Source organism: Anas acuta, chromosome 6 (assembly GCF_963932015.1).
Source record: "Anas acuta chromosome 6, bAnaAcu1.1, whole genome shotgun sequence".
NCBI classification, from domain to species: Eukaryota; Metazoa; Chordata; class Aves; order Anseriformes; family Anatidae; genus Anas; species Anas acuta.
Window position 1 is genome coordinate 1,958,506 of NC_088984.1, and position 12,371 is coordinate 1,970,876.

The window sequence follows — 12,371 nt, forward strand, 5'->3', positions numbered from 1 at the left end:
GGTTTGGGTTAGAGTGACCTTAAAGCCCACCTAATTCCAACCCCCTGCCGTGGGCAGGGACACCTCCCACCAGCCCAGGCTGCCCAAACCCCATCCAGCCTGGCCTTGGGCACCTCCAGGGATGGGTCATCCACAGCTCCTCTGGGCAACCTGTGCCAGTGCCTCACCACCCTCTGAGTAAAGAATTTCTTCCCAATATCTAATCTAATTCTAGTCTTTTTTAGTTTAAAGCCTTTACCCCTTACCCTATCACTACAGCCCCTGACAGTTTTGATAACTGGATAGTTTTGATTCGGGTACAATAAAGGCTGTAAATCAACCCTGTCAACTCAAACTCATTATCAGTTCTGAAAGACAAAAAATAATATGTTTTATTTTCTGTTCAAATGCTCCCTGGAATTTGCCTTGGGATCCATTTCAGCGGAGCCCCGGTGAAGCTCAGTTGAGCTGTGGTATCTCCTGGGGTTCCTCGGGAGCACAGAAGAGCCCAGCTCCCTTTTCCATCATGTTGCTGAGAACAGGTGGCCTCCTCGGGGGTCACCAAGTATATTTAGGGCTGAAATTGGAGCGGGCTGGAGCCAGATTGGCTGTGCTGGCCACATGCGTAATTAGGAGCTGATGTACCAGGCTCGCTCTCGCCCAGCACTGCTCAGGAGGGAAGACTGGAGAGGCTTTGCTCCTAAGGATATTTACTAGATGTTGCTGGTAAGGACATCTAATCACATTTGGCTTCTTTTCCTTAGATTAGGATCTAAAGCTGTTTCCTGATTCTGTAGTTTCGGAGAGTAGCAGTTGTGCCTTGCCCATGGGAGTCAGATTTTCTGTCTGGCCGAATAACTGACTGGTTGGAAACTGCAGTGAGAGAAAAGGGCCCAAAACTGGGTTTTGGAAGTGCATCTGAAGGTTATAATCGTGACAACTTGTACAGAGAGGTTCCTTATGTGCAAGTCCCTACTGCTCTTGCACAGTTGTTCATAAACTTTTGCCTACTTTATCATAGGATGTGCCAATTTTTGACTGAGTTATTCTTTGTTTATTAGGTAATATTTGGCTTTATATTTTTTTAATATTTTTTTTTTCTCAACATATTGGGACTAAAAAGGGACAGTATCCTATGTTCCTATATTTAACCTGCATTACTAGACTTCACTTGCCTCAGAAGGAATTGCAGTTTAGCCAGCTAAACAAAACCCCCCTGTCATTTGGTAGTATTAGCTTACACTGCAAATATCTTTGGACTCAGGAACAGCTGTTGCAAAGCCTCATCCCGTACCGACATTAGAAACGGGGCTATATTCCCTGGTGGAAAATTGTAACTGTGCCTCACAGCAAAGGAAAATCATTGTTAATTAGTTCATTTAGAGGTTTGGACAGTAATCTGTACTTTGTAATTCAGCCAATTCAGTGGATTTTTCGTCTTTTCCAGGTCTGAGGAAATATAGAGAAAAAAGCCACAGGAGGTAAAAAAAAAAAAAAAAAAAAAAAAAAAAAAAAAAAGCATATGCATGGGCTAATGCTGGGAAAAGCAAAATTGCCTCATTAACAATAACATAAGGTCACCTAAAAATTATTTACAATCTTTTTCTACATAATATTTCTATATATGAATTAATATAGCAGAATATGCAGATAAAGCTCCCATTTATACAAGAGTTTTAATAATGCAACAAAATTGTACAGAATAGTCTCAAAGAAAAGAAAAACCTTCATACGACTGCTGTAATGGAAAAAGTCAAATCATACTTCAAGAAATCTCTTCCTGTATTTTTTTAAATATTTTCACTGAATTCTAGTATTAGTGTTACAACTATTAAAGTATTTGTCCAAAATTGTAACTGATATTGGTATTGATACTTACTCAGTGCTTCAAACCTAATTCAACATTTTCCCATAATGATCTGAAACAAATTAATGGCAGATCCCAACTTTAGTTCTTTCTGTTGTTCAAGTTCTTCAATTGATCAGCCAATAACAGTGTAATAATTTTGCTAGTTACTGTGACCCATGCACTTTATGAACACGACAGGTCGCTTTTCACTGTCAGTTGTGGGCTAATACTGTATATTCATACTTTCATCTACTGCATGACCAGTGAGTGGGGGAAAGACAGAAGAAAACCCTCAAAATGGAGGAGGAAGAATACGAGGAAGTTGTGGAGGTAAGAAGAAAATCTGAGAGTCGGATTAATTGTTTTCTGCCTTGTGAATGATTATATTAACTACTTTAACAAGACACTGCTCATGAGCATAGATGGTTACTTCTGATTGCTCTCTGAAGATTAGGGCTTGATTAGATATCTGCTAAATGGTTTGATCAGTAAAAAACAACAACAGCATAATGTTGCTCTCAGTGGAGCAAAATCTCTCTGGTTCCTGTCATAGTTTCTGCATTTAAAAAAGGATTGTAACCATCCCACACCCCCATCACGAGGTTTTGTGGTTACACTTCTGCATAATTATAGATGCAGGGGGCCATCTCCTTTTCCCCCTGGCTTGCCCTCTGTCATCCAATCCATGCTAGAGAGGATGACTTTGGAAGCCACTGTCTAGGCTGGCTTCTGTCTGTCTGCCCACTGCAATGCGAAGATAAAGCAGTTTTTCCCCTCCAACATACTATTGACCAGTAGTGCATTTAGTCTTAGAAGCCACAGAGATGGAGCTAGACCTAAACCTGTGCAGATATCTGTGGAGTTGCATCAGGGATTCATTTGCTGTTTGGGCATTTAAACTGACAGCTATACACCTAAGTATTTAGTCTTAATGATGGGATTAAAGGAATCCCAAGGAACTAGAGAAACTATAGTTTACTGTTATGAACAAATGCTGTGGGAATAATGAGTTTTCTATTTAAAAAGTATACAAGGTGAAGAAAGGTCTTGTTACTTTCTTACTATCTGACATGAAAATTTGTATCACTAAATGTATCAGTTATTCTAGCAAACCGCTGGGCTCTTTGAGGAAGAAAATAAAAATGAATTGCAGACACATGTCCCACAACTCTTATTTCCACACCAAATTCAATGGGTTGCTGATTTCAGGCGGTACAAAAATATTGAGCCCTGGCTGCCAATTTCAAAACATTTAAATAATGAATGAAGTCATACAGTTTGCCAGTTGAGTTAGTTAAATATGTATTGGGAAATAAGACCATTGAAACACACACATGTTGTACAACCTAGTCAAAAAGACACTAGTTCTTCATTGTTTCATATTATAAGGTTATGACTATGCTTCCTGAGCATTGTGTGTGGTCTGTAATAAAATGTATATTTATTTGTTGTCAAAGTTCATTTGTTGATACTGGACTTATTATATGTCAGGCTTTATGTGTGCACAGGTCTGTTTAATCTTTTATTTATTTATTTTAATTTTTGATTACTGCCTTCCTGTGAGCACATTGCTGAGACAGACCAGGGCTGTGTAGTAGCTTCCCCCAATATATTTAAAGAGAGAAGTTAAACAGGAACAATAACATCTGGTATATCTTAAAGCTAATTAATCCTTTCCAGATTTTTTTTCAAACTATATGCATCCTTTATTTTAAACCTATATGAATTATATCAGAGATTTGTCTTCGGAAAGGGTAGAATGGTATGGTTGAATAATGAGTGGCTGAGGCAATGCTGAGGATTTTAAGATACTACATTTCCCTTCTCTAGATTTGTTAGCCTGCACTGGACACTGTAGCCACTTGTGATGTACAAAAATTAGGAAATGATGTAAACCTTTTAGTGTTGAATAACCGCAGAATTTGGGGAAGGTGGTTCAAACACCTTACAGGGTCAGCGAGCAGAAACTGCCTGAAAACAAAACTAAGAGATGGACTGCAAAGTATCAGCCAGCGACGTGAACCTGGCCTGAAGAACAACTTTGTGAAAAGGGCCTAAATTTTAGTCAGATGTTTAATGGATTGGTTCAAAGAGCTTTTGGTTCCTGCAGTTTAGGCATGTGAACTTGAGCAAACGATTGTCGAGGAGCTTTTCAAAGGTAACATGTTAAGTTTTTACCTTGCTAAAGGTAACCTCAGTTAAATACCTTTTCAATAGGTTAAATACCTTTTCGATAAAACTGCTGCTCGCTCCCACAGCAACACCTTTACGTGGTTTCTGTCAGGTAATCAGGGTGGCGGCAGACTCGGCCCTCAGCACCGCCGCCATTTGCCGCGGGGCGGCGCGCAGCCATGGCGGGTGCCGGGCAGGCGGGACGGCGCCATCGCGCGGCCGCCATTTGCTGTGTGACCCAGGGACGGCCTCCTCAGGGCGGCTGCGGGCTCCCCGTTGGGGCTGAGGCTCTGCCTGCCACAGCGCCCAGCCTTCGTCTTTCTTAGGGAATCCGTGCTCTGGCAGGTCACGGAGGGGCAGTGCAGGTTGATGAAGGGAGATGTGAGCAGGACTTGCACCGTCAGGAAAGAGAAGAGTTGACAGTGGTGTCATGAGAAACGAGAGCCTGAGGCACACATGGCAGGGAGGGAGTGGAAACCCTGGTTAAACAGGGGATGGAGGCTGGCGGTCAGGGTGGAGAAGGCTGGAAGCTTGTGGCAAAAGGAGGAAGGTTCTTGCTTCAGCTGCAGATCTGCAGCCTCAGAGTGGGTGTAGCGCTCTGGGCACTGCATTAGGCAGCTGGAGAAATCCTCACAGATACAGCCCTTGTGCTCAGGGATGGCCTTTAATCATCCCAGTGTCTGCTGGAAGGGCACTGTGGCTGCATGCAAGCAGTCTAGGAGATTTCTGGAATGTGTTGAAGATTCAGGAACATACAGAAAAAATCCAATCGTTAATGCAAAAAATTAAAAGATCTTCAATATCATCAAGGATAGGTACCTATGAACTACAGCTGTGTTTCTCCAGAAGTGTGTTTTTAAAACAGTCCTTTAAGTGAAGCTACAACTTATTATTCTGTATGATCTGGCCTAATAATGATTTTTTTTTCTCCTTTGTTTACTAGTACTACATTGAGGAGACAATTATTGAGGAGGGTGAACCACATGAGGTAAAAGTTCCTGTGAAACTGCATGTGGTGTATATATGCATGTAATTCATATTTCAATATATAACACTGAACTAGTGACCTTTTGTGTTCTGAGGATTCGTTTTTGATAGCAAGCAGACAGCTATCAGTGGACAGTTCCTTCTTAAATCCTTTATTTCCTCTCCAAGACCGTGTTGTATACTGACCAAGAGGACTTCTAGCTTGTGCAGGGTATCTGTCCTATCTGTTTTCTGGACTGCAGTTGGGATTAGGCTTGGATGTGTGCAATTGCCACCTGCCACTGTTTGGTTTTCATCAGAAGGAATTGTGGATGTGTCCGTCAGGAAAGGACTATGCTTGTTTTTGTTCTGCACTCTGTCATCTGCCCAGCAGCTAAGTTTACACAGGAGCTGACAAAATGAAACACAGGTTATGTTATTAACAAGAAAAACAGGCTTTAAAAGATTTTTTAGGTAACATATTGAAAAACAAACAAACAAACCAACCAAACAAACAAACAAAAAAAACCCAAACCACACAATTATTAGTGTTAAAGATGAAAGATGAATAGAATTATTGAAGATGTGACTAGATATGTATATATGAGCAATAGGTACATGCATGCATTATATGTAACATTTTTAGGAAAAGAAATACATAAAGATTCTGCCTGAAACCAGTTTGCATATTAGTTCTTTTCCCTTTACTTGTATAATCTAACTGTGGTCATTTGCAAATTTTTTTCATGTCACTGGTAACAAATATTTGAGTTAACAAGGAGTTATAGATTATATAATCTATAATCTCTATATATATTATATTATATATATATAAATTAATATAGTATATGTTATATTTTTAATACAAATATAATAAATTCTTTGGTATGCTACTATGAAATATTCTTTATGGCATAAACTTACGCTGAAACAGAAGCTTAGTGGTTCACTTTGTGTGTGTTTCCTGACAAACAAAAGATCTGTTCCCAAAGTCTTCCTATAGTTTTAATTTAACAACATATAATTCAATGAATACTGTTTGAGCAAATAGATCAGGACTATACTTTTGAAGAATATCATATTATTTTTAAGATGAAGCCAGCCATTGAATTCATCAGGTGTTTTAAAATCTGTAGCCAGACTGGATTTAAAGGGAGCAATAGCATGATTATTTCTGTGTCTGATGTGTATCAGTTTTTGAAAACAGTATTGTGGAAAGGTGAATTACGCATGAGTATGAATATTTTCCCAATAGGAAACGTGGCACTGTTTTTCCACTTTGTAAGTGGTTTCTGAATAGCAACTGAGCATCCTTGTATATGCAGAGGAGGTGGAAAATTATGTTAAAATTAAAATATAATTAAAATATAAATACAATAATGATAATAAAAAGATTTATAATTGCAAAGCAAGTAATTTTTTCTTTATTCCCAGGTGATCACTGAGATCACTGAGACTACTACCACAGACTTTGCAGGTCCTAAAACTGTCACCTATACTGTTGAGCATGAAAAACCTTCCGCTGAGGATGCAGCACCTCCAGTCAGAAAGAAGACGATACGGACAAAAGTGGACACATCTAAGTTTTTGACACCTTATCTGCAACACAGTAATAAAATGAAGGACCTGTTCAGTGAGGTAAATTGCCCCATGTCTTTTATTTGTTTAGGAACACCAATATTAAAAACATTTAATAGGTATTGTTGCAAATCTTCATGCTACTATTTTAGCTACTTCTGTATTTCATTTCATGATGTGTACTAGTGCTATTTGCCTGGAGCAGGAAGTTTCCTTCTGTCATTTAACCCATGCCTTGCCCATTTCCTGCTTAGGTGCATTAAGTAATTAAGCACAAAAAGTAGCTTGAGGCAGATGTCTATCTTCATAGATGTCAATTAATAGGACTCCCGCACTATCTGACTTGGATACTCAAGTAAAGGTACAGGAGACAATGTCTATTGGAATGCAAAGCTTAATATTTTTATAGTAGTATATTTTTCTACCCCTCTATGCATCAAATAAAAATTTTTGTATGTTGGAACAAGTACTTACCTAAATTCCTGGTATGGGAAACTAAAGTCCAGTAGTTCAGTGCTGTACTGTGTTTTAACGGGTGGAAAACAACTGCACTGCAGTACGTAAGATGGTGTCAGATCCTTTTTCCTAAACCTTTATGTATGTTACTCACCAGTGTTCACTGTTAAAGGGTTATGTGAGATCACAGGACTAGGAATGCTAGGCTCACGCAACAATTCTCTTTATCTTTGGTTACTGAAACAAGTAACTGTATATTTATTAATACCAAACTCCTAATGAGAATAAACTCAATTAGAAGTGATCCAAAACAAGCTAAAGATAGAAATGGATATTTTCCATTGTGTCAGATGGAAGAAAGTCAGTTGGTTAAAATAAGCATAACTCTGCAAATGTAATTGAGTAATGCCAGTTTATGTGAGTCAATGATCTGTCCAAAATTCCTACACTAACCAGATGAATACATCTATAATTGTTGTTTACATTTCTGCCAGAGTTTTAAGACATGTCTTAATTACATTTGTCATTATTTTCTTTCAGAACAAGTACAAAGAAAAATTTAGAAAAGAAAAAGGAAAGCCATATGCTTCCACAATTGATACCCCAGAAATTCGGAGAATCAAGAAAGTGCAAGACCAGCTCAGTGAGGTTGGTATGAAATGTCATAAGAAAAAAAAACATAGAGTGGTAAAGAAGCCAATTGAATCATAATTTTAAATGTTAGATAAGAAGTGATAATTTTTTTGATAATTTGATGATGAGGCAACCTGAATGTTTAGCAGAAACTGTCAAGATTACAAGAGCAAGGAATACAGAGTACATGACGATCTGAGTTCTGTGATGTAGATTGGAATTTAGGCCTTTCAGTAAGGGAGACGTGATTATTCCTGACCAGTGGAATAATAGTCCTGTTTCATTGTGGAAAAAGAGGTTTGAAAAATTCTGATCAGAAGTTACAGACAAGGGAGATGATGGTGATGCTGATAATATTGAATTTGAAGATACAACACAGTATGTCCTGCAGTCATCGTGGATGATATGCCTGGCAAATTTTTGTTGAGGTTGAGTGCTGGGTGAATAGCCATAGAATTTTACTTCTAACATGTTTAAACATCTTTGTTTTCATAAAGCAATGGAAAGTCAGTTCATAAAAACTGGAAAAAATGATACTAAAATTCTCCAAGTGTTGCAAAATGAACTTCTGTACATCTCATGATTTAATATTGGGTTTTCCAAGGTGTTTTGCTCCTTCTTTGTCCCCTCTGCGTGAATCTTAGTGATTTACTTTTGCAAGCTAGCCTAGGCACAATTGCCCCACTGATGCAATGCTTAAAGTTCTGGAAGCTAGCTCCTCCTCCTCCTCTCTTTTAAGCAATTCCAGTCTCCCTTTCAGCAATACGCTCACAGTTTGGGAAACTGAAATCTTCCTACCAAAGCATCTTAATTCTTTGTACAGTGAATAGGGAGAGTTAAGTCCCTAAGAATGGCAATCCCTAAAATTTAGAGGGGAGACACCTAATCTATCCGGTGTTCAGGAGCTGAGCATCCACTAAATTCTATTCCACTCCTGATCTAGGATATATTAAGGAATGTGGTACAGCAGTCCACGCACCAATGCTGACTGACTGAGCCTGCTGTCAAGCTGGGAGTAGTATAACTGCATTAGGATCATTTTGTGCCCAAGATTGCCATGGTGGTGTGGCTATATTGCTTTTGGAACTGCAGCTAGTGTATGGTCTATGGTAATGGACTGTGAAATTAAGACATACTATGTAGCATGGGGATCTCTCTATCTCGTTATGCAGGATGGAAGTACTCTTGGAAAGAGCTCTGTTTACAGCATTACAGAAGGGCACTACGTCTCGCTTGGGTTCACAGCTCTAGACAGAGTCTCAGAGCTACTTTTCTTTCTTGGTTAATTCACAAAATAAATTTGTTTCCATAGGTTTTATTTCTCAGTGACAGCTAGTCCACGGTAAAGGTTAATCACATACATGTACCTAAATGCTTTACTGAATTCAGATTTGGGCTGTTTGCAGTATTAAGTGTTCAAATATTAATATTCTGCTTTTTTTTTTAAAAAAAAAAGACATTTTTTTGCTGTAAATATAAATGTTGTTTGGTATGATCTAGGTTAAATACCGCATGGCTGGTGAAGTTGCTAGAACTATTTGCCACGTCGATGAAAAGGCCAAGGATATAGAACATGCAAAGAAAGTATCACAGCAAGTGAGCAAGGTGAGCAAGTTGTAATATCCTGGGAGCGTTGTGAACACTAATGGATCATGGAGTTACTGATAGAAGTAAGGTTTTGAGCTCAGGCTGCTGAAACAGTATCTCTAAAAGAGTTTACAAGCACTGGAAAAGAAACTGATCGAAGGAAGTATAAATACTTTAAATGTTTATAAATACTTTAAATGTTTTCAGTTGATGTCTTTAAATGTGACTGTTTTGAGACATTTACTTTGCAAAAATCTTTAGGGCAGGCTAACAACAAATTAACAAATGTAAATATTTTTCTGCTATTAGAGTAACCAACCTGCTGATCTTTCTGTGCAGGTCTTATATAAACAGAACTGGGAGGAGAACAAGGACAAGTACTTACTTCCTCCTGATGCCCCAGAGCTTGTGAATGCAATAAAAAATACAGCAATGTTCAGTAAGGTAAGAAAAATCACAGGTTTATGCAGCTGAAGTTTAAGAAACATTCCAAATCAGATATTAATTCATTCTGTATTCTGGCATTTTTCTGTTTTTAAGAAACTCTATACAGAAGACTGGGAAGGAGACAAAACATTATTCTATCCATACAATGACAGCCCAGAACTTAGAAGGGTGGCACAAGCTCAAAAGACTCTGAGTGATGTAAGTATTAAAGCCTGATAGACAGGTGGATCACTGCAGCAGTGTAACTTGGTAGGCTTCTTGGTGGACTTTGCAACAAAACAGAAGATAAAAAAACGTAGATATGCACTAATAGTTAGCTCTGACAGTAGTGCTATTTCAGTAGAGAAGTATGTATTCTGTTGGCAATTTAATGTTGGATTATGAGTGAAATAATTGAAGATCTCCTGAGATAATCAGTAAGAAGACCTCTGTCTCTCAAAATGTGTTGAGAAACTCTAGGTTGGCTGTAAGCCCATTTCACTGTGCTTTGTGATGGATCTACAAATCTGTATCTCTAAAACAGCAATAAGAAAACTCAGGAGTTTGTGAGGCAAACTCAGGATCCTATTTGCTGATACTCCTGCTGATACAGACATTTAACTGTTCAACTAAATTTCAGGTTTCACATAAAGACTTCCACAAATTTTGCAGATGTCTCGTTTAGTATGAGAAATAGAGTAGTATACTTGAAAACTCTCCTAGGGAACTGTTTCTTTTTTGATGTCTTTTATCAAGAAAATTTTTCCATGTTATTTTCCTCCAGAATAAATGTGATTAAAAGATTTTAAGCTGCAACTGTGGACAGACTGACATTAGTTAATGGTGGTGTTAGCAGAACTGAAAGTAAATACTTTATTGCGATTTTAGTGGGTACTTACTGTAACCAATTACCTCTTTCTTATCTTCAGATTGTCTACAAAAAAGGGCACGATGAACGAAAATCTAAATATACTTCCCTGCCAGATCCACCTGATGTGGAACAAGCCAAGAAAGTGACGAGGCAACTGAGTGATGTGAGTAGAATGCAGAATTCTTTTGCAGAAATCTTCCTTTTGGAGTTAGAGAGACAAAAAGGTACTTAAAGAAAGCTTCATTCTTGTCAGCAAATTTAGCTTTCACAAAACATTTGCTTCTATAATACACATTGCTTCTCATTCTTCCTCTTTTTTTTTTCTCTCTTACTTTGCACTTTAAATGTTTACAAGAGAAAGCAAAAAAAAAAATCCATTTTACTGTTCTCTTATAAGTAAACAGTGAAATATAAGTATATATCTGTTTTCTAAATGAGTTGCTTGCTTTGAAATTAATAAAATAGTTATCTGTATATCTACAAAACAATAAAATATAGAAAAAAAATGGTTATTTTTGGCATTATACGTTCTTTATCAATGTGCTAACACTGGGGATTAATTTTTTTTTTTTTTCATTATAGATTATTTACCATGAGGACTATAATAACAAGATCAAAGGCAAGTGGAGTCAAACTCCCTGCTACGATGTTGCAGTTGCAAAAATGAATGCAGAAAATATAAGTACGGTAAGTGAATTATTCAGAAAACCTTGAAATGAACAGCTTTATCCTCTGCTTTGTGTTAATGCGGCAAATACTGATCAAGTTTTCCTGCTCTACTTGCTGTATTTCTCTTTTTCTATTTAAGCTACTTCATGGGTGGCTGATTTGTAATGTAACTGCACTTGATACATTGTTCTCTATTTTTCTCTCTTCCTAATAGAGAAAATACCAGGAAGACTTTGAAAACATGAAAGACCAAATCTACTTTATGCAGACTGAGACTCCAGAATATGAAGCTAATAAGCGAGTTACAAATAATGTCAGTAAGGTATGTGACAACTTCTCCCATTTCTTTAGCCAAAGTATAGTTCTGCAGTCAGGACTGTTTATGCTGAAGCTGTTTCGTCAAATGTCAAAAAAAAATTATTCTGTGCAAAAGATGTATTCTTCTGTGTATTCCACTACAAAGCTTACAATGACTCCTAGCCAAGCTTATGATCTTAAGTCATTAATTTGTAAGAATGTGACTATTCCAAGATGGTAGCTGATATTTGAAAAATCAAAATGTTTGGTGAGCTGCTTAGAGGTGGGGACATCTACTTAATAACTATCAATTATTTTGTGACTCTGTCTCCTAGCATGTCATCCCTGCACTCATGTGATCTGAGTGCTTTTCATGGTCCTTTGCCAATATGAGCCATAAGTAAAAAAAAGAGAGAGAATTTTCCCGAAAACTTCAAGGTGAAATAGGTTAGTGAATGTTTGGTTTCTGATACTGATTTTTAAAACCTCACCCCTTTTTTATTCTTTAAAGACAAAATACAGAGCAGACTATGAGAAGAACAAAGCTAATGCAGATTATAATGTGCTTCCTGCCACAGAGAACCCATTGCTGAGGCAATTGAAAACTGCAGGAAATGTGCTGAGTGATGTAAGTATTGTCAAAGTACACCTGGATAATTTTCAGTCAAGTACAATTAACCAAACTCATAATTTCTTCACAAGGCTTCTCCATTGGATCTCTCAGTATTTTAGTTTTATAAACCTATCATCTGTCACGAGATACTAGTGACTGTAATAGTATAGTATAGTCATCTCTCTGCAACAGAGTATAACAATAGAGTGTAACAATATTTGCAGCATGTTATGGTGATACCTAATTATTGTATAGTTCATTTAGATTCCTGTGCA

At 37.6% G+C, this 12,371-nt stretch overlaps 1 protein-coding gene across 50 annotated transcripts in view; it reads left to right on the forward strand.

Annotated features, from left to right (window-relative positions):
* Positions 1-583: 583 nt before the first annotated feature.
* The window catches only part of NEB (nebulin), a 126,520-nt gene continuing 114,732 nt past the window's right edge, over positions 584-12,371 (forward strand). For all 50 annotated transcript variants that reach the window (XM_068686938.1, XM_068686941.1, XM_068686943.1 and 47 more), the window contains exons 1-13: positions 584-705; positions 1,427-1,460; positions 2,093-2,158; positions 4,944-4,988; positions 6,401-6,604; positions 7,541-7,648; positions 9,134-9,238; positions 9,560-9,664; positions 9,761-9,865; positions 10,576-10,680; positions 11,100-11,204; positions 11,401-11,508; positions 11,995-12,111. In XM_068686938.1, coding sequence (XP_068543039.1) covers positions 2,126-2,158; positions 4,944-4,988; positions 6,401-6,604; positions 7,541-7,648; positions 9,134-9,238; positions 9,560-9,664; positions 9,761-9,865; positions 10,576-10,680; positions 11,100-11,204; positions 11,401-11,508; positions 11,995-12,111 — 1,140 coding nt within the window. In that variant the 5' untranslated portion in view covers positions 584-705; positions 1,427-1,460; positions 2,093-2,125. The remainder of the gene's footprint in view (positions 706-1,426; positions 1,461-2,092; positions 2,159-4,943; positions 4,989-6,400; positions 6,605-7,540; positions 7,649-9,133; positions 9,239-9,559; positions 9,665-9,760; positions 9,866-10,575; positions 10,681-11,099; positions 11,205-11,400; positions 11,509-11,994; positions 12,112-12,371) is intronic.